The sequence below is a fragment of the Polyergus mexicanus genome, unplaced genomic scaffold, assembly GCF_030449975.1.
Source record: "Polyergus mexicanus isolate NDT 795.1 unplaced genomic scaffold, iyPolMexi1.0 SCAF_23, whole genome shotgun sequence".
Lineage (NCBI taxonomy): Eukaryota > Metazoa > Arthropoda > Insecta > Hymenoptera > Formicidae > Polyergus > Polyergus mexicanus.
Window position 1 is genome coordinate 4,446,319 of NW_027223343.1, and position 22,185 is coordinate 4,468,503.

Genomic DNA, 22,185 nt, shown 5'->3' on the forward strand with positions numbered 1-22,185 from the left:
CGAGAGAGGGATACTTTTCCTATAACGAGAACGCGGGTTACGTGTTTCGCGGTTTTAGACGGCCGACTGCTACTATCGCGTGGCTCGAAAAGCTCCGCACTCGTCGCGCTTGCGCGCCGCAACGAGCCGCATCATCCCCGCGCGGTCACATACACATACACGCAAACAAACACACATAGACGCATACACGCGCATTTTTACCCTTATCAACTTTTGCTCAAGGCACCCTGCTTCTTTACGTCATCGTCACGAATATACATGTACATGACGTGGATTTTCTTTACACGTGACGTCATAATACACACCGGTCTACTCAGTTTTTAATTACTTCCTGATTATACAATATGTATATATTTATAATCTTATTATATTTGGATTATCATCTCTCTTCGGTTTTTATTCCCATGTGTTAACGATATGCGCTTAAGACCAAAATGGCGATCTTATCGTATCGCGTGTTTACGCGATGAACATTTTATTAATTGGAACGTAATTTATCGGAGCGATAACGCCATCCCGCAATAATTTCGCGTAGAATATAAACAAAGTAGAATTGCTGGCACGCTTTGTAAAATTCGCAGCATTCATTCGCAACATTCGGAAGTCATAAATCGACATTGTACGTTCAAATTTTAATATTATTATATTTATTATATATCATTGATTCATGAGATATGCATAGAACAGAGATGGCAGAAAGGTGTTACTTTTGAATTTGGATGTATACGTTTGCAAATATATTTTCAAAATTATTTACGATTTTCGCCACAACATCTTCCTACGGTATCCTTCATCTGCTTGTTGCAATCAGCGGCTGCTGAATTTGTCTCGTTCTTTTCGTCTTTGTTTTGTTTGCAACATCCGGACATGCAACAACCACCGGCTGCCTCTCTCGCTCTAGTAAGAGAAAAGAAGAACGTGATAACGAGATATTAGATGATTTATAAAATATAATATATAAGTATGATAAGCGGATGTGTCTCCGATGAGCACTTAATACTCGAGCGTAAGTCGTAACAATGAATTCAATGAGCAAATTCACGAATTAATTCGAGATAGCCCATATGGCCGCCTTTTTAACCTTGTAAGACTCAAGTACGACCGTCGATTACTTTCCTGGTGGACAGCAGCTTTTACGATCCGTGCTGGCATCGCTACAGCATCCGCTTTGCTCCTCCTTCGTACCGGCGCAACATTTGGCACCGCAACATCCTTCGTACGCTTTTTTCTCTCTGCACATTTTCAGTCGAGTTACAATCACTACAAATTATCAAGGTCCCTAAGAGAAAATTGCATCGCAACGACCGTAAAACCGTTATCGCGTAATCAGGCGACCATATAGGTATCTAAAAACGTGTGACATTTCTCTAACTTTAAAGTTCTTATTATACTCTCTTTACTTTTTGCTGCAACATCCGCCGTAATCTTTCTCCTTAACCACATCAGTCTTCTTCTCGCCCCTGCAAACATAATGCGTAGTATATATATATACATACTATGCGTACATTTCAATGAACTGTATAATATCAATTTTTAAATTTTTTAAAAATTATTTTAGCACACGCTAAACAAGGTATGAACATTCCAGAAGAACGCATTAATCGTTCAAACAAACGACACGGTGCAGCTTTATAGGAAATCATTTTATACAAGTGTATTTATAAATTCATAAATATGTATGAGAACTTACTGGTCGCATCGACAAGTCACTTGACCAGCGTATCCTTTCTGACTAGTAATTTTGCTATAAAAACGATCATATCAGCATTTTATACATGTGACGCTATATCAAAAAGTAAAAAGTTCATAATGTGCTAGGATATTATTCATGAGATAATTTGCAACGTTGTGTTATATATATAAATAAAAAATTTATTTTATTTTTGCTTATGTATACGTATCATATATTATCATTCTTTACACGTCGAAAAACGAGGTTAAAATCCTTTCATATGATGTATAAGGATAAGGAGTTACTTACGCACAATGATCACACATGATGATCTTTTATATGATGTTACGAGAAGTGGGCGTTTTAATCGATCAATTCTTTTATCCTAAAGAAACTTTGAAATTTTGACAAAGTGCGTAGTGTTGAGTGCAAAAAAGAATTTTACATGAATTATAAACAAATATTATGCGTTACCATGGTCATTCATCTATTTCTATCGGCATCTATTTTCAAAATATTTCGAATAAACATATTTACATATATGTTTTAAGTTTTATATTATATAATAAATCGCAATTAAAAATTCTTAAATTTAAAAAGAGAATTCTCTTTATCGATGCATGAAAGTATATTTGTATGCGAATATAAACATCATTTAAGGCAATAGAAAATAGATATATTTGGAAACTACAGGAAAATAATTCTTTATATATTTTAAATAATATAACATTTTTTTAATAAAATAGCATCGGGATGAATAGAGCTATTTCATATTACTGCTTCTATCTGCCGATGCAGTGCTTTGTGTGTTTAAATACAAAGCAAACATCTTTAAACAAATGATACATTCTTTAAAATCTGCAAATAAAACGCATGTGTTATAAAAGAATTTTAATATTATAACTATATTTTATAATTATAAATTCTATATTTTAATTAAACAACTTCCACATTATAATACTTACTTCTGGATGTGCTTTAACGTAACATTTGGCTATTTGAAAAGCTTTATCGCAAGCATTTTCCGCTGCTAAAATTAATTTTTGAATTAATTTTGCTAACAATCAATTTTACTTTTTCAAACTTATCGTATTCCATACATTTTATACAGAGAGAAAAGCATGCAATGTGAAAATTCGTGTACATATATAATTTACATCAATTATAAACAAAAGAAATTAATCTTACTAATATATGATAAAGCAATAAGAAAACTTACGAATCAATTTACATCGATTAAGAATTTCTCTTGACGATTCTTGCATACTACGCGGAAGATGACGCAGAGCTTTCTCGATATCTACGTTGTTATTTTCGTTAAGAATACCACTCTTTATCATAAAGCATCTCAAATAACATTTCAATTTTATATCATTTTCCTCAACGTTACCGGCCTTCAATCGTTTTAAGGATGCTAGATTAAATAATCCAATTAAGAAAAGCAAATTTATTCTTTTCAATTACATATGCGATCAATATAAAAAATATCATTACCCCAAGAAACATTCGTTTGTTGCCGACATTCTCGTTTGATATCCGCTCGTGCTCGGACATATAAAATTGAATAAATTTTCTAAATGCATTAATCAGCAAAAATTTTCTTTTGTCTATTTATTCGATACTTCTAAGATTTAAATATTGGAATATTGTATAATGTACCGAGGCTATCTTTATTACTATACTATAATTAAATTATACATATAAATACATGGAAATATATAAATTTTGAATGTCTATCTTGTATTCCAAAACGCAATTTTTAAAATTATTTAAAACGTTTGCAAGAGCAGAAAATTTTTCGATAAAAGTTTTGTAGGAAAACATATATGATTTTATTTATTAACACGCACAACGATTTTAAATTACTTACGAGCAGAAGCGATAGACCGAATAAAACGAGTAATACATTTGCAGTTTTCATGTTTTTATCAGGATACTTTTTGCGCAACAAGTTTCCAATTCAAAAGACGTTTCCAGTTAAGCAATACTAAGATCACTGGGAGAACAATCTTATTGCAGTAGACAGGAATTTTTTGTTTATGCTTGATGTTTGATAGCAGCACATAATTCGTCTACAATCGCGTTATAAATGTCAAGTATAAGGCTGAAGAATTACATAAATGTCATATTAATCTATCATAATGTGACATATAAGCGGCATATCAAGGATTTTACCGCACAAAGCTATAAAATATTTCAAGATACTTTGGTGTCTCCAGCAATAGTTTAATTAAATAAAATATTTTTTATTCGATATGTACACACCCATTATATATAGTGCAAGTATAATACAAAATATATGTACAGAATATTACTAGGATAAAAATAGGTACAATTGTATTCCTCGATAAAAAGAAAAGGTAAACATTTTTTTCTTTGACAAAATTTCCGGAAATGCATCGTTTTCTCTCGAGATATTTCATTTTTTATATCATCCATGTTACAGAGATTATATCATTATATCATAAAATATAAGAAATAATATAAAAAGTTATATATCGCCATTTTTATTAAACATTTGCAATATGTAACATTGAGTAAAAATAAAAGAATATGTAACATTGAGTACAAAATAAAAAAAGATCTTTGTTAGATTTTGTTAGTCTTTCGCAGAAAGACATACACTTTGCTATCGCAAGAAAATTTATTTTATTTTAACTTAATAAAATTGTTTCAACTAATATATTATAACAAAATATTAGACATAATTATAATATACAGATAGAAGAATTATCAAATTATCATATGTATTTTTACGCGAAGAATTATTTATGTAAAAATCAAGAAAATACATTATATCAACATATTACAGAATCTCGAAAATCGATGCATTTCCGTAAGTTTTGCCAAAGGAAAAAGATGCTGTTAAAAGATGTTAGTGATCGATAAGATTATTTTACATTATTCGGTATAAATAATGTAATATTTATATATTGTTATTTTTAATAATTAATATGATATATTATAATATGTGTATTTTATTTTTATTTGTATATTTTTAATGCGTAAAACTGTTTGAGTCGAGATTCGTACGTACCATTATTATGGACGATCGGTTGTATCACATTATCTTCCAGCTTATTCGATAGACATGATAATTTATCGACACGCAGAGAGAAAGAGAGAGAATTTTATGTATCTTCAAATAATATTTCACCAATAATTTAGTATACATTCAAATGTATACAATTCAGTATGCGCACATAAGTTATTATAAATTTAGTTGATAAAAATCTACCTCTTGCGTAACCGCTGATCGATAAATTATCAGCATTCGTTGTATACTGCTGCTTTCTGCAACGTCAGAGACTGCTAACTTATATGATATAATTAGTTAAACATATTTTAGCTAATAACTTGGTCATCAGATTCATTCGTTCATGTTCAGTTAAATATAATTTAATAATAAAAATTGTTTCTTCTTTTAGATTAGATAAGTTAACTAACATGGAAGGAAAAAAATATAATAAATTATTTTGTAATAAATTGTACTTGAAAACTTTGATTTGCAATTTTTTAGAGAAACTATACTATATATATATATTCTTTATATATGTATATAGTCCATAATAGTTTTATCTATATTATGTTAAAAATAATCATTTCTCTATGCAATAAAGTTGTTGAATCCAACGCGATATTTTCTTAAACATACGTTTTCCTATTTTTATATCCATCATTTATCGTTAAGCAGTAATGCGGCGGATTAGGGACATTATGTATAGCTATGTCACAGATTGTTAATTAATAAATATATTCTATCTAACATGTTTAAGTAAACGGGTGAAATGCAAAACAGTTAAATGTCATTGAACATTTAACGAGTACTCCATAAGAATGCAAAAGTCGCTGTGATAAATGGCAAATAGAGGGCAAAGATGAGCTATGGCAAGTGTATAGATTTTAAATATCGATTCAGATATATGTGTGATAATATATCGCATATACAGTATCATCAATTTAAGTATGACGGCAATATATTAATATTTTATCATTCATTCGCGTATAATTCAATAAGACGTGCAATATTGCAGGACATTGCGGAAAGAGCGCGATGATGTTCCGTACTAATCTAATCTCCTTTACGAGGACATTGTCCTAGCATACGTAAACTAAAAAATTAATAAGATATACGTATGTGTCGTCAAAGATTGACAAGGTTTCTAATCGAGATCCTCTGATTATCAACGAGAGGTATCGGACTCGATACCTTCGTCGTCAATTTATCACTACATCAAACACCCCCATATTATTTCTGCTCTCGGCGGTATGCATAGGATATCATTGACATCCCCGTGAGATGTAGGTGCACACAGATTTTTCCCTCTCTCTCTCTCTCTCTCTCTCTCTCTGTGTCTTTCTCTTTCTCTCTCCTTCTCTTTTCGCAAACATGAATACAACACGAAAACGAGGCATCGTTCATCGACTCGCAGACTCACAGCGAATATAACGTGTGGAGAGAGATATCCTTCGCCGCACGAGAGACCTATATAACTGTACCGGCTGTCTGGGTCAGGGGGCGGGCCGCTACGTTCGTAGTATACTCCGTATATCGGACAGGTGTACCCTATTCCGAGGCTCTTCGGGTTCCCGCGTGCACCTCCGAGATCGGCGACCGGCTGCACAAGCCGCCCCGCTCGCGTCTCTTTCTCTAGCTGTCGCGGGCACCGCGGAGTATCGCGTCACCACGAAGAGAGGTGATCAGTCGCACGCACGAAGCTTCCGAGGGCTCTTATAAATCTCATTCGAGCGGACGCGAAATTCGGCGCTCCGCCAACAGCAGCGTCCGCAAATCGCGGAATCGGCCGGAATTGTGCGCCTGGGACTTTTAACGTACGATCCCGACCGATCGATGTGGTAACGTTTCGTTCATCTTACACCCCCCTTGAAGGAAGACCAAGTAAACCTGACAACCACTCCGGATTCACTTGGGTATCGACTCAAGAAAATAAGGTATCATTGCGCCAATTTAGAAAATGCAGTCACTTCTTTATTCGCCGTCCTTATCCTACATATAAGTTCAGTTGCGCGATTCACTTTTGAGCTACTTTAGACAAGTAGTGAGAGAAAACCTATCGTCGATGAACACCCGATATATTAATAGAGAGAGAGAGAGAGACTCGTCCTTTGCGATGAAAGGAACCAAAGTATTATCCACGCGTCATTCCGAACACGTGTTCCTTTCGCGTGGACAGCTGACTGTAATGTGCGCGATATACAGCGGTGATTTAATCCCAGACTATTCCACGTGTGCGAGCATCGTTATAGGTAATTCCTAGCTATTACATGTGCTTCTTGTCTTGAGAGTCCAGTGGTTAATATCGTACACTGGACGTAGTAATTCAATTAACGCTCTGTCACCGATTAAGTTATTAGAAGTAAATCGCACGTCACCGTTCGCACTTCGCTAATGTGTTAATAATGCACGACCGAAGTGCAAGGCTTGTAAGAGAAATTATACGTCGAGCCGCAGGAGATATTGTCGGCCACGTGATAATCGTTACCGTTTTATCGAACCATACGTGCAATGGACCCAGCACCAACTTGTTTTACCATATTGTCTGAAACTTTCGAAATTATTATCGCGATTTTTATTTTGTTTATCATTATAATCGCGTGTAAATATATATTAATATTATCATGTATTATCAAGAAAAGAGAAAAATGCGAAAAAATATGCAGCGAAACAATTGTCGCATTGTTAATTAAAAACCGCCTGAATTCGCATGCCGTTGTGCGTAAACCAACGGGGTCGAGCATATATTAGAAAAAGTAGATCGTGAATTTTCTTACGATTTAATATTTAGGTTTTTATCAGAAAGTGGTAAAATACATACATATATTTTTCTAACAAATATATACTTATTTTTATTTAAAAAAAAACGCATACGCATCGCACACACGCATAACAATTTGCAGTTATCGTTATTTAAAATCTCTGAGATTTATTTAATAGATCAAATTCGTAAATTACGCGTATTAATTATATTATATTAATATTATATATTTGGTATAAAATTCTTATATATTTATTAAAAATCAACGCGCAATTCTTGTTTTTGTTGCGCTCCGTACCTCGTAGATACGCAACGGCCTTTTTGAATCGTAAATGTACGGAGAAGCAATCGAATCGTCCGGCTACTCTTCGTTACGCTCGATTACCGTGCAATTACCGCATCGCGGACAACTAAGACAAGTAATACAGACGGCACGCGCGCATCTATGTACTTATCGCTTATCGATACTTGATAGACGCGTCTAATAATCGCGACTCGGATGCAACATACCGCGTGCGATTCGTTCGATTTCAATTTATCGACAAGATTACACCGCCTATCTTCAACGGATGATTGAGTTACGTCGCGAATATGTGGTTGTTATTCCCGAGAAATTGCACGCAACGTTGTCGAGATTCAATCGAGTTAACCGGACGAGATAGAACCTTAAAAAAAAGAGGAGAGAAGTGAAAGAAGAGGTATATTAGATGACAGGTGCTTATAAATCTATTAAAGCAGGAAGCAGGTGATATATACAGGGTGTCCCCAATTTAAATGGCAAAACTTCAAGAGCGTGTAGGGGACTAAAAAACTAAGACGAGAAAGTCCTTTAGAGATTTGCCCGTTTTTCCTCCATTTTAGAGAAAATCGCAAAAATTCAATCTCTCATTGTCAGTTGCTCTCTCGAGTCGATTGGCGCCGAATAAACTTTTTGCTTCAAGGTTCCTTACATATGTAAACGCTTGATGTTATCCTTTACGGTGCCAATCGATTCAAGAGAGCAATTAAGAGACCGTATCATAGATGCAGTGCACCAAATATCACTAGAACAATGTCTAGTTGCAATTAACGAGGTCAGTGCTAGATGTAACGCTTGCATTGCTGCGAGAGGGCAACAGTTTGAACAATATCTGCATTTAATAGATGATAACATAAATAAAATGTAAATAAATAAGTAAAAAAATGAAAATTTGTTTTGTTTCTTTTTTTGTGATTTTCTCCAAAATGGAGCAAAAACGAGCAAACCTCTAAAGAACTTTCTGTCTTAGTTTTTCGATCCCCTACACGCTCCTGAAGTTTTGCCATTTAAATTGAAGACACCCTGTATAATGTAAATTTATCGAGACGTATGCGCACTCGTTTTTACTTGCGAATGTTAGCGTTACACACGTTGTTTATAACGCGACGTTCGTTATGCGGGAGAGCAGATAACGAGGGGACGGAGAAGCTACATTCCTTCTATATGGGTCGTTATTAGGCGCTCATTATGCGAACGCCCGACTTTGGAATCACCACACTGACGGAACCGTTATATGTATTTGGCACCACGCCACATCTTCGGCATACCCGATACTCGGTTAACGCGGAACGAGAGACGTGTAAACAGTCGAGACCGTGATGATTTTTATTCAAGTACACGGACAACCTGTAAGAGGAAGGACAGGTGTCACGGTTTATCGTGACACAAATTGTAAGAGCATATTAACAGCTAATATACAACTTTGCTATAAGAATGCTCGCGCATTGTATACGTTCTAAATTATAACAATTAAAATTTGCGACATTGATATTTTGTTAATTGATTATTATGTTAAACATGTTTAATTAGATAAATTATATTGATTAGATTTTGATTACATTTCTGCGATTAAATGCAGCGATATTAGCATCTATGTATCTTCTTTGGTAACAATCCTGAAAAGGGGTTTCGAGAAACCTTTAAATAAAATCAATTCAATTATTATTTCAATGTAATTTATATAAAATTGCAGCGTTTTAATTCTGCTCTTAAATTATTTATGTCTAATCATAATTTTTTTTTAATGATTGTCTGTGTAAAAAAAGACTATAAATTTTTTTTATGTGCTAGAAAATAATTGTAAAATTCTAGAAAATGTCAAAACAATTTTCTTAACAATAAATAATAATTTTTTTTCTGAAAAGTTTTAAAAGATTTATTTCTTTATGCGTACGGAAATAAAATTTTTTTATAAAGAAAAATACACGCGGAAATATAACAGCTATTATATATAATATGTTTACTTGTCACTTTTGCGCTTACTATAAAATATTTTATTACAAACATATTACGTTAAACGATCGTTAGAAACGAGCTACGCTTAAAAATATCAGGACGAGTCTGAAACGATCGGATACTCAATGACCCAAGTGTGTCGTTTGTAGGTCAAGTTTTAAATATGCTACAATCTATCGCGAGAGTGTACAAAATCAGTAGAGTATTCGCAAATTGGACAAACAGCCGTCGCCCGGCGACCGCGCCCGATTAACCGGTTAATCCTTTTGACTTCGGTTCCACGTGCGCGCGACCAAACATTGATCAACGACTGGCAGGAGCCTACTTGCCTACATTCATAGAGAGTCAAACATGCCACTCGGACATCGGGAATGCACACATTAACGCGCGCAGGTATTCCGTATATCGTCTCTCCTCCGGTCTTTTCTCTTTCGTGCGCGCGCGCGCGAAAGCAATCGCGTCGTTCTCCGGTTACGTACGAACGAAATTTTGATCCTCCTTCTTGTAAATAGATTTTTAATTTGAGACTCAGTAATCGAGAAATCGAAATATGCCAAAAATTAAAAGAAATAGATTATAAAGAGATTATAATGTCAAAGAGAGAGGAATATATGGATGTGAAGGTATTCTCACAGAGTATTTCTCTGACGTTAAAATCCGAGAACGACAATTAGACAGATTAGTATCTATACTCGCGACATAAATTTACTCACCCACCGTTTACGACCGATTGCCTTCTCTATTACCGTCTCTCTAATTTACTCTCTACAATAAACGTCTCAACAAGCGTCGTTATGCGTATCGATCATTTCTTCCTCCTTTTTCCTCGATTAGATACTTTGGTTAAAGAAAAGAAAGTTGCATCAAGAATCTGACTTCCGTTCCGCATGTGTATACAGAATAGCGGTATGTGTGACAAGTCGGATGACATACTCTAGTCGCGTCTCTTTTCACTGTTACTGTTGAAGATACGTGTGACAAAATTATATCCCGGTAGCCCGTTAGTTTCATCGTCGTTTCCAGCTGAAAGGTGCAAGCCATTAAGTATCTGTGTTGGACAATTTATTTAGCAGCTCGCGTGAGAACAGCAGCGCGCTATCCTATTCCCAATAAGAGTTTCACGTGCGTTTCTACAAATCTTGCGAATTTGATTCGCGCCGATAGACAGGGACTGCGGTTTCGACGAGATAACGGACCAAAAACTAGGACACTCGGGAGGAATTTGGGACAGATGGCCTAATGGTTACGCGAGCCGAACACATCGCCTGATAATTGGCGATCAAATACGAGCGAAACGCGACAACAAGCTGTCCTACAGCGATTAACAGTAATCTTGGCATCTTTTTTGCGATCGCTTTAAAGCTCGCTCCAATCACAAGCTTTGGTAAAATACAAATGGTCGATGTGTTAATTCTTGAGTACAATTCAATTATCGAGATATATTTCATTTAAATATCTTATGCTTATTTAATTACTATGCTAACTAATTATTATTCTGTATTTTGAGATATTAGAAAGAAATTGAAATAATTTGACAAAATCGATGTTTCCGCTTCCCCAAAATCTTCCTAATTACGAATATCTTTACGTTTGTTAAAAAATTTTGATTACAGACCGCGGTTGCATCGAGCAATCCAAGTTTACGCCGACGAGAAGAAGATCGCTCAAGATCGTTAACTGCGATTTATTGTGAGAGACGATCTCTCGGCTTAGAGGGCTATATTTGGCCGTACAATTACAATTACAGGTAAATTATTCCATAATTAACGTAAGTTTTAAACTGCTGTTTGGTTGTCAATGCCATTTTTATACAGATCGTTTCAGAAATCATGCAATGCTTCTTTTTCGTCGATGCATTCGGCTCGCGAAAATTCGTTTATCGCATAAAATTAGTACAAGAGAAAAGATATTCAAGAAGAAAAATAATCATTTCTCATAGTTTTTTTTAGACTTAATATAATTTTGATCTTTCTAACATTTTACAATATAGCTACGTCCATTCTGTAATTACAGTATGTGCTAGAAAAATTTTATTCTATTAAAAATTAAATATATTGCGTTAGATATTTTTATTAGAAGTTTTTGTTAGAAGTTCAAAAGTAATTTGTTGTACATATTAAAATTATATAATAAAATTTTCGCGATCAAGAATTTGATCTATTGTACTGCAGAAAAATTACAATTAATCAGCTACTTTACGACTATATTATATTATAAATTTTATATTGAGTTTACATACATTTAATCTAAAAAATCTCTGCATACATGAATTTTTGCAAAAATCTGAATTTTAACATCCATTATATTGATGTTATTTTGAATTTTATTTTGATATCAAATTTCTTGTTATCTGTAATCTTCACAACAAATTTCTTTCGAAAGAAGTTTTATATATTTAATTTTAAAGAAAATAAAATTTCTCTCATACATCACATATACCGCAGATTAGATTAACACGATAAAATATTTTTATTTAATTTACTTTGAAATTTTCAAAGTTTATATAGCATTAGGAAATGATTAATCTTTTTCTCGGATTAAAAAAATTCTTTGGATTAAGTTATTATATTCAACAATACATGATATTTTCTCATTTCAGTGATACGAGTATACTGTTCCACCGTGGACGCCAACGCGGCATGCAGTTACGCATTTACATCCTAGCCTGTCTCCTATCGAAGGGGGTAAGCAAAAATACATTTTTTACTTTTCATCATCGATCTAACACATTTCTGGGAGACGAAAGAAAGACGACGAACGAGATTCGTCCGGACACATATGTCGCACATATTGCCATTGGCTCTGTTTCATCTCGAGTGAGACCACCTGGGGACGCGATCGGTACGGGGGGATAGACGCGCATCTCTCCCTCTCTTTCTTTGCGCGTAGGTAATTACTACATTATAACCCAGATATATCGCGACGGGTGTACAAGCACGTGGCCGGGCAATGCCGTTACCCAGTGCTCTGACCCAGAGCTAAGGGCAGAACTCGCCCGGTTCGACTCGGTTGTCCCGATGTCTCAAAATGGTGCGCGGAGCGGTGCTCTGATCCGTTGTTGCTGTCTACCGCGGAGGAGATCCGAGTAATGTTTCATCGGGTCCGCTCTCTTACAAGGTGGTGCACAAAAATCTCGCGCGCGGAACGACCGGTTTCTTTGCACGCGCGCGCGGTCGGTGTACCCTTTTCGTTGCTGCATTCCTCTGGCCCGACACAATTTTCGATGCGCGCTCATCGGCGCGCGTCTTCTTTATTTCCCGGTCTCAACCTCTCGGTCGACGATTATCGTTAGCCTTATAAGAGAACGATGGCGAGATAGAACGGGATATGAATGAAACGCGCGCGTCGTTACCGCATCCACGTGAACGGTGCACGCTTTCCGTCTTCTGTCTTTCCCGTCTGTCCACCGCCGATATCTCTGTAAATTATGCGAGATAACGGCTTTATCGAAATATCTAGTTACCTGTTTCTAGACAGGTTTTGAGAATTTATCGCGAATATCCGAGAAATTGTGTCGCTTTAATAACCATAGAAAAAAAAATTTACGGAAATCTAATACAATATATTTATTTATATTAATTTATTTATAGAATGAAAAAGAATATCGTGTCGATTCGTCGAACGCAAGATATTTCGAATAACACTTGCCGAGACAAAACGAGAATGCATTTGACGTAATGTAACGTGGTAGCGTGATTCACCATTCATGGTGAACCGCCGTCAGCTGTAACGTTTCTCCGGCATCGCTGTCGAGATCCGCCGCAAGTGACTCAGTAGGCCTCGGTCTGTCGCGAATTATGGGACGCGCGCATTGAAAATCCATAAGACGAGATAAGTGGCCGGGGGGTTGAGGGGGGGGGGTGGTAGAGCGAGTTGGTGGGGAGGGGAACAAGGGGATGAGAAGGAGAACCGCGCCGAAGAACGTGCACGCTCCGCGCGGAACTGGCCGATTGACCCGCGGCTAAAGACACGGGTGGTCCGTTATGCCCTAAGGTTACACGCGTGACGCAATCGGCCATTATAAAACGTACAAGTTCTATACGCACTCGTTGCTCCTATTCCGTCGCGGGCTCCCTATCCTCCTCCCCCCCCGACTTCTCTTCTCGCGATTGAACGTCGCGTTCGTTCGAAACCAACGACGAACAAGTTTGTCGCTTTTTTCCCTCTCCTCCCCGTCCTCTCGCCCCCTGTCACCTTCGGCTGTCGCGCCACCGGAAATAACTCTTTCGACGATCGCTCCATTTGTCTGATCCGATAATCGAGCCCGCGCCGCATTTCTCAGCGTGCGCGCGTCGTGATTCCGTCGAGCTTGACACACTTAGGCCTCCCATTGAGCGCGTGAGAAGCGGATACCGTTGTATGGTCGTTTTTTTCTTCTTCTTCTTTTTGATATATATATATCAAATTTATATATATATATATATATATATATATATATATATATATGCGTATAAAAATTAGCGCGTATCTAAAGCAACATCTGTAAATATACGTCGACGCGCGCGAGATTAATGCTAAAAATAAGATTCGTGAATGGGATCCCGGGTATGATAATGTAGCCTCATTGAATCGATCGTAAACACACGTCGAATGCGACATAAATAAATAATGATACGAAAAGAAGCGAGGAGATAGAAAAGAAGCAGTATTATAAATGCGTGACTAGTTTTACAGGAATCTAATAAATTTTTATATTCGCGATGAGCACGGTGATATTTTTAATTGATCCGTTCCTTCGATCGTTTTTTGAACTTACGGTACTTTTGTTTGAGAGGATTGGAGACAAGGATCTTCTAATCTATTCGTCGCACAACATGGCATTACGACTGCTCGTATTCTTGTTATAGCTGGCTCAAGCCGAAGATGTAGAAGTCGTCGAGGCGATTCCGGGGGAGGATAATCGAAACGAAAATTCGGCGCTAAATCGCCAGGACAACGAGTTAAGTAATTCCGATCAATTGGCACTGGATTCCATAGCGGATAAAGATGCGGGAGGAAATCACTATAAGCCAGGCGCTCTCCGAGGCCACCCTCTGCTACCACCGGGCCGAGGTGCGTTAAGTCTGCCGCGTCCGCATCACAATGTTGCTTATCACGGTCCGCCGCCGCCCTTGCCGCCTTCCAAAGCGCAACCGGAAGCGATGGATAAGATTTACACGACCGGCAGCGGTATTAACACCGCGGTCGGCGTCGAACCCTGGCCAGTGGCGACGTCCGACATGCCAAAAATTGTGTCGCTGGACGTGAAGTGCGAGAAGAATCTAATGAAGGTTTACCTGGGCTTTGACAAGCCGTTTTACGGTATTGTCTTTAGCAAGGGCCACTATAGCAACGTAAATTGCGTTCACCTGCCGGCAGGACTGGGTCGAACGTCCGTCAACTTTGACATCAGCATACACGCGTGCGGCACAGCCGGTAACACGGAGAACGGATTATACGGCTACGGCGCCGAGTCAGGTTCCGGGACGTACTTCGAGAACATCATAGTGGTACAGTACGATCCCCAGGTGCAGGAGGTCTGGGATCAAGCGCGCAAGCTGCGCTGCACCTGGCATGATCTGTACGAGAAGTCGGTCACCTTCCGTCCGTTCCCCGTCGACATGCTGGACGTGGTACGCGCGGACTTTGCCGGTGACAACGTGGGATGCTGGATGCAGATACAAGTGGGAAAGGGACCGTGGGCCTCCGAGGTCTCGGGACTTGTTAAAATCGGTCAGACTATGACGATGGTGCTTGCGATCAAGGACGACGATTCCAAGTTCGACATGCTCGTGAGAAACTGCATGGCGCACGATGGTAAACGCGCGCCGATACAGCTGGTGGATCAGCGCGGCTGCATAACGCGGCCTAAGCTGATGTCCCGATTCACTAAGATCAAGAACTTTGGCGCCTCGGCGTCAGTGCTGTCGTACGCCCATTTCCAGGCCTTTAAATTCCCGGACTCCATGGAGGTTCACTTCCAATGCACTATACAAATCTGCCGGTACCAGTGTCCGGACCAGTGTTCGGAATCATCGCCCTTCCTGGAGAGTCAGGGTCTCTTAGAAAATCATCACCACCATCACGCGTCGATAAACGCGCATCCCGATGTCGGATATGGTTTACCGCCTCCGATCCCGCTGCCGTTGGAGGCCTATTTACAGGCGGCGGCCGGTCAACCTCGGGACGAGAGAAGAAGGAAGTCTCGCGAAATTTCGCATAATCCGCAAAAGGCAGTCGGTGTGAATCGAATCATCCGGGTGGTCTCCACCGGCGACCTGACCTTCTCCATCGATGAGGGCAACAACAGCGGTGAACAGCTGTTGAACGGCGGGCCGACGATGGTATTTCCGCAACGCGTTCACGAGAACGCAGCTAGCTCGACCATGATCTGCATGACCACTCCCGGATTCGCGATTACTCTCATCGTACTACTCGCTATTCTACTTTCTTCGTGCGTGCTCTCAGCCTATCTCTTCATGCGTCTCAGGCCCTTCTCGGCGAGGGCTAAGAAATCCAGCGCCGTCGACCAGAATAACGGCGTGACGAAGAAATCTTCGAGAACGTGCTTCTACTCATAGAGATATCCTCACGAAATTGCCGCGTGTCCATCCAGAGTAATTCCATCGCGATCCCGATATCCGCGCCGGAAGAGTGACCGTCAAATTGCACGGCCCTCTTCTCGGAAGAACCGGTTTACGCGGTTCTCTTAGGCGATATTGTTGAAACCGTCGTTGGAGGTCGGTACGTCCGTAGAACGAATGCGGTCGCGCGGAGGAAAAAGGAAATTGGTCTCGGTCGCGCCAGGCTGATAAATTAGCGGTAAACGGGTAGAAGAATCACGTTCGTGCTTTTTTTTTTTTAATTACTTTTGGCCATTAATCGACAGTATTTTTCTACATGTATACTCTCGTACGCAGAATTTCTCAATAAAACGGGTCGCAGCGGAGCATCTTCCGCGAGAGAAGCTTTGCATGAACTGGTCTTCGAAATCGCGAATCTTCAGGTTTCGTAGAGGCTATCGAGTGTCGCAAGCACGATTCTACGTGAAGTTTTTTTTTTTTCGGGACGGGATACCACCAACGATATTGTCTTAATATAACGCTACGCAGTACTCGTGTCATTCGGTATCGCGGCCTCCACGTAAAGTTGTGCTTCGTCATAATGAAACTTAAGCTCAGGCCTATATGGGCAAACATAGGCGATATACGCCGAAAATTTAGTCAAAGATAATCAAATCTACTTCTGCGTTTATTACCTATGTATGTATTTGTATTTAGTCTCTTCCTTTGTTTTTCTCGGTATTTGGGACTCTATCATTTAACAAATCGTTGCTCAACGGTATGACTAGGTAACGGTAAGGCTTAAATTTCGCGAAAATAGCCTACAACACATCATTTAAATAATGTTAATAATATATTATATAATTATTTATATTTATTATCTATTTATCTAAATTTTTTCTTAAAAATATTTTTTATATAGGCAGAATTCAATAAACTCTAATATATGACAAATGAAATAAAGTTATAAGATATAAAAGTATATTATATATCATTCCTTTGCAATCAATAAATTAAGTAATGAACGATAAACGCGTTTGTATACAATATGCCGCAATGGAAAATTTTCAATTATACAAAAGTATTTAATTATTTAAGTGTTAACTCTAATAGCTCGTCCTAAGTTGCTCGTCTTAAAATGACAAGTTGTGCCAAAATGTTGCATTAATATTTAATAAATCGATAAATAATAAATTACGCGATTCCATTTATAGTGTTTTATTTTGTTGTGTCGGAGGAATATCAAGCAATGCTCTCGAGAAAATATGATTAATGAGATGATCGTGACATTCAACAATTCTCACTTATACTTTTCGCATTACATATTATTATTACGATCAGTGAAATACTATTTATTTACTATAATATCAATGCAGTACTAAGAAAACTCGCGTTAAAAATGCGAAAATGATTAAGTGAAGCAAGTTATTAATTCGATAAGTTATATTCGCAATTGTGCAGTCATTAGTTTATATTTGCAACGTGATCTATCTAGTATATAAGATAGACCTACATATATTAATATGTAAGGTGTCTCAAGAGTCGTGTATTTCCGCCCATCATCTAATTTTTCTCTTTTTTTTTTAATCTCACATACATCCATTTTGTTATTTTATTAACCAATGAAGACAGTTGATGTATTTTTGTATACGAAATAAATAATAATTGGAATTCAATTGTGTATATTTAAAGTTTTGTAAATAATTATTTATTGCCATTATTTATTTATTTATTTATATATATATATATATATATTAAATAAAAACATAATCTTTTTTAACTAAATAATTATATTGTTGCCTCTTACTTTTGCCCGAACGGTATACCATTCGCTGTCAGGCAATGCCAGCCTTCAAACCTAGTTCCCTAGTGTTGATTATGCTGCGCTTAAATTAAATTTGCTCAATCTAAGCATATGGAAATTTTTACACATGTATACATGCATGAATAACTTAGAATCTAATCTTAAATATTAGATACTTGGCAGCTCGCAAGTTAATCTGGACGAGTGAAATAAATGTAACTTTAAATCATCCGTCCGTTATTAAAATCTGCTTGAATCGGCCTGTTCTCGCATAAGAACAGAAATGGGCCGTACGAAAAAAAAAAAAAAAAAAAAAACGTCCACACCGCAAATATCTTTAAAAAAGGTTGCCTTTGTATAAGACATTTCGATATGAACATTAGCGATACATTCATTTACGTATATTCAGGTATAAAGAACTCGGTCGTAACGAATCATGTGTTCGTGATGACAGTTTACAGTATAATGTGCTACGATTTGCGTTAGTCTATCTATACATGTGATTTAAAGAAAATGAAAATAGCAAATCGTAAAGTCTCCCGTAAGGTCTTGCGCAAAAGCCCGTAGAATCGTGGAAGCATTAGAAGATGAAGGGGGAACGTGTGTTGGGAAATTAAATATTTATTTTCTTCCTCTGCCACACATACTTGGCAAAAACTGTTAACGCATATTTTATACACATTTGCCACATCCGAGATAAATATTATTTTTTAGCCTCCTTAGAGCAAATCGTTAACGCGATCTCTATCTCTAGGTAAATAGAATAGCATCGTAGCACCGGACAACTCATTGTCAGTATCCTACAGCTCATAAACAATATATATGTAATAGTACTTGTGTGTTAATAGTATCTAAACAAAAACTTTTTAAACTGTAAGCGATGCGCTTCGTGACTCATTGTGTTCGTTAACAATAGAATTCCGAAAGCATTCGCATCTCCGGAAGACAATTTGACGTGCCGGAACAATTATAATTGCATATCGTTTCTGTCATTCGTATGACAAAACATTTAATCTTTATAAAAATGTATTACTAATACAATAATTATAATTACTTCCAATAATTATTATTACTTTCAATTTTCTTAGGTTACTCTCTCCATACACACACACACACACACGATACATCTACGCTTTTTTATTATTTATCAAGGCACCGAAAAAAATCTCTATGAGAATGTAATTCTCCTATTGTGTCCTATTTGTGTCCTATCGATGTGTGTGTGTGTGTGTGTGTGTGTCGTCCTTATAATTTTCCTGGTTTAATGCAATTTTTTTTTATTTTTGTTTTTATTTATTTTGTTTTTATTTATTTTAGTTTGTAATGTTTATATGTAATTTCCTAATATATATTATATAAACTGTAATATATGTATTCTTCAGAGAGAGAGCAGAGCAGTTTTTGTTCTTCAATACTATATTTTGAAATAATTAAGTTAATAAATTTATGTATAAAAAGAAATTCGTATAAAAATAAAAAAATATAATACGAAATTAATTAATGTTTGAACAAAATAGCAATACTTATTCAATTAATTATTGAAAATTCAAAAATATGATAATCAAGAAATACAAAGAAAATCAAGACGATATTCAAAACATTACGAAAGTTAATGCTAACGCTAAAATTAATAGATTCGCTAAGATCAGACTACATACGTATTTTACCAGAAAGGGGGTCTTCGACGACTGCGATTCGCGAGAGCTCGGTGTCATCGCGCGATTCGCAGGAAGACAATCAAACAATTAATGCCGATAGTTTTCTTCCTCCCCACCTTTGCACGTTGCACCCGATTGTTCTCTCGACAGAGTATAATCGAGCGCGCATTTACGATACTTTGTACAGCATATTATTGCACATTGTCTCTCCTTAAACGCACCTTTAAAGCTGATCGTCAACCTCGCTCGACCGACTGATCAACAGCGACTTGCGAAGCTATCGCGTTCGTCTGCTTCAGCTCCTCAGGACTATGCGGAGTAGCGGATCGCGCCGTGCAACGTACGCGTAGCAGACCGTACGACAGCCAGCCGTTATTATTGCTGGTGTGCACATCGGTCTGATTGCTCTCCCTGTTGCCGGCGGTGGCCTCTCGCTGAGCCTGCAGTCGATGCAACATCGCGCCGGCAACGAGGGCGGAAACGACCGCTGAGAGCGCGACGACGATGAAGAGCGCGCTGAAACCCGGCATCGGCAAGCAGATACCGTACACGACCTCCTCGCGTATCCTACCCTGAAAGACTGTCACCGCCTCGGCATGCGCATCTGGACTGAAGGCGAGATCCGCCTCGGAGATGACCTCGTAGATACCGCTGACGCCGACGTCGGCGCTTCGCGCCTTTCGGTCCGTCACCGTCACCGAACGTTTCCGGCGAGCGGTTACGGAACTCCCGGTGAGCGGGGTAGCCGACATCGCGTCTCCATCCTTCTCGAGATTCCGCGGCCCGTGTGGGAATTGATCCTGCTCGCTCTGGTCATATTTGGTCACCGGCGGCGATGGTTCCTGGAAAAGGAGCGGCGAGTTATTTGCGAGAGTGTCTTTTTTTTTTTTTTTTTTTTTTTTTAATAAAGAAAAGATGCGATGTCCTGTCTAACATTTACCATAAGCGGCTTCGACGAATCGATCTCGTCTAGGGGGATCTCGTCATCGTGTTGCGTTTCGGCAGTCACGGTCGGCGGTAACCGATTGCTCTTCTGCGCTTGAGCTTTTGGAATAGACTTCTCAACGTCTAGGAAGTGCCCGCCGATCGACGCCACCTCGTCGCCGTTCTGTATGACATCGTCGTACAGAGAATTGTCATTCTGATTCCCGCCCGTGCTGTCCTCATTGTCCTTGTCCGCGCTACTATTATCGTCATTCAAGGCGATAGAAGCCGACGTGCTGTCTACATATTGCGGTCGTACCTGATCCTTCCTCTCCTGAATGTAATGAGCCACGGAGCCGCTTAGTTGACAGTGATCCAGGCAACCGTGTCGGCATATCTCCACCTTTAAAAATAATTTCCAATTTGTTAGAAAAGCGATATCTTTCGATGGAGAAATTTTGAACAATCTTGCAGTTTTCGCAACACATTTATACATACTTTGCACTTGATGTGAACGCTTAATGCATCCGGGAACTTAAACGCATGGAAGAAGGCATAAGTGATGACGGTCGCGCGATCGTCCGAGCCGCGCGCCTTCAAGAACCGGCTGATCATCTTCGGTCTCAGCACGCAGCCGAACTCGTCGCTGAGCTGTATCGTATGACCGCCGCCGTCCGAAGCTACGCACGACTTGACCCGCATGTCGAACTCACCTGCGTCCGATTAATAACAGAGAGAATTTTACGTTAGCGTTCGTCCTAAGTGAAACCTGAGCGAGCTATGAAAATGCTCCATCTTATCGTAGAGCTCGTTACCTCGATAATCGTTTATGGCGATGACCAGAGTGAGAGTGGAGCCGAGAGGCACGATTCCGGACACAGGCGGCGCCCACGGGCCCTTTCCATGCTGAATTTCCATCCAGCAGTCCACGTTATCGCCTGCGAACGAGATGATGGGCAAACATACATAGTTGATCGTGATGGAAATTTAGAAGATTAGAGCACGCTAAATGTTATTTAATTTATAAAGATGTGAAATTATCAATATAAATGATATACATTAAAGTTAATTTGATATAATCACGCATTTTTTAAATCAGAATAACAATTTCTTTTTTTAGAGAAAAATAATTTTGATGTATTTTACCATATGGCATACATATATTGTATATGTCAGAGAAATTTTATTTTCGAATTGAAATAGAATATATTGTTAGATTTTTCGATCCTTAGAAAAGAAATTTATTTTAAGATCAAAATTAATAAGATTCGTGCGGTTAAATATTAAATCTATTCAAAGCAAAATACTAAGTATTTTAAAATTATTTATTTAAATTTAAATATTTTTCAAATATTAAATTTTAATAATATAATAATATTTAATAATTACTATTTTTTAAATTATAAAGTTTCCCGTGCTAATCCGATGTCAAAACAAATTTAAAATGGCTAAATTAATATAACGGATATATTAAAATTAAAAAACTTTTAAAACTGCCGATGTTAAAATTAATAAATACAATATGATGACAATTATTTTAATTAGTAAGTAATC

The 22,185-nt window shown here is 37.9% G+C and overlaps 4 protein-coding genes across 5 annotated transcripts in view; 1 reads left to right on the top strand and 3 right to left on the bottom strand.

The window, feature by feature from the left end:
- Positions 1-749: 749 nt before the first annotated feature.
- On the bottom strand, positions 750-1,998 carry LOC138942799 (metallothionein-1-like). The gene is made up of 5 exons (XM_070313266.1): positions 1,982-1,998; positions 1,691-1,744; positions 1,401-1,460; positions 1,113-1,232; positions 750-897 (listed from the first exon to the last, which is right to left on the bottom strand). Exons 1-5 carry the CDS (start codon positions 1,996-1,998, stop codon positions 750-752), a joined length of 399 nt encoding a protein of 132 aa, XP_070169367.1.
- A 505-nt stretch (positions 1,999-2,503) lies between these two features.
- On the bottom strand, positions 2,504-3,593 carry Obp9 (odorant binding protein 9). Its single transcript, XM_070313268.1, has 5 exons — positions 3,543-3,593; positions 3,167-3,245; positions 2,892-3,086; positions 2,638-2,702; positions 2,504-2,530 (listed from the first exon to the last, which is right to left on the bottom strand). The coding sequence occupies exons 1-5, from the start codon at positions 3,591-3,593 to the stop codon at positions 2,504-2,506; spliced, it is 417 nt and encodes a 138-aa protein (XP_070169369.1).
- Positions 3,594-11,327: 7,734 nt separating this feature from the next.
- Positions 11,328-16,869, top strand: Dy (transmembrane protein dusky). Its single transcript, XM_070312937.1, has 3 exons — positions 11,328-11,450; positions 12,303-12,387; positions 14,551-16,869. The coding sequence occupies exons 2-3, from the start codon at positions 12,343-12,345 to the stop codon at positions 16,261-16,263; spliced, it is 1,758 nt and encodes a 585-aa protein (XP_070169038.1). The 5' UTR covers positions 11,328-11,450; positions 12,303-12,342; the 3' UTR covers positions 16,264-16,869.
- A 2,789-nt stretch (positions 16,870-19,658) lies between these two features.
- Positions 19,659-22,185, bottom strand: part of M (miniature) — a 148,829-nt gene continuing 146,302 nt past the window's right edge. For both annotated transcript variants that reach the window (XM_070312777.1, XM_070312776.1), the window contains 4 exons: positions 21,447-21,569; positions 21,130-21,344; positions 20,648-21,034; positions 19,659-20,549 (listed from right to left, as the gene is read on the bottom strand). In XM_070312777.1, coding sequence (XP_070168878.1) covers positions 19,944-20,549; positions 20,648-21,034; positions 21,130-21,344; positions 21,447-21,569 — 1,331 coding nt within the window. In that variant the 3' untranslated portion in view covers positions 19,659-19,943. The remainder of the gene's footprint in view (positions 20,550-20,647; positions 21,035-21,129; positions 21,345-21,446; positions 21,570-22,185) is intronic.

Bases quoted from the DNA above. Each gene is read 5' to 3' on its own strand.
- Dy (XM_070312937.1), top strand. From the start codon at position 12,343: ATGCAGTTACGCATTTACATCCTAGCCTGTCTCCTATCGAAGGGG. The intron at 12,388-14,550 runs GTAAGCAAAAAT...TTCTTGTTATAG, and splicing joins CCTGTCTCCTATCGAAGGGG to CTGGCTCAAGCCGAAGATGT.
- LOC138942799 (XM_070313266.1), bottom strand. The intron at 1,461-1,690 runs GTAAGTTCTCAT...TTATGTTTGCAG, and splicing joins GTGACTTGTCGATGCGACCA to GGGCGAGAAGAAGACTGATG. The intron at 898-1,112 runs GTAATCGACGGT...TTCTCTTACTAG, and splicing joins AGCTGCTGTCCACCAGGAAA to AGCGAGAGAGGCAGCCGGTG.
- Obp9 (XM_070313268.1), bottom strand. From the start codon at position 3,593: ATGAAAACTGCAAATGTATTACTCGTTTTATTCGGTCTATCGCTTCTG. The intron at 3,087-3,166 runs GTAATGATATTT...TATTTAATCTAG, and splicing joins ACAAACGAATGTTTCTTGGG to CATCCTTAAAACGATTGAAG. The intron at 2,531-2,637 runs GTAAGTATTATA...TTTTATTTGCAG, and splicing joins ACGTTAAAGCACATCCAGAA to ATTTTAAAGAATGTATCATT.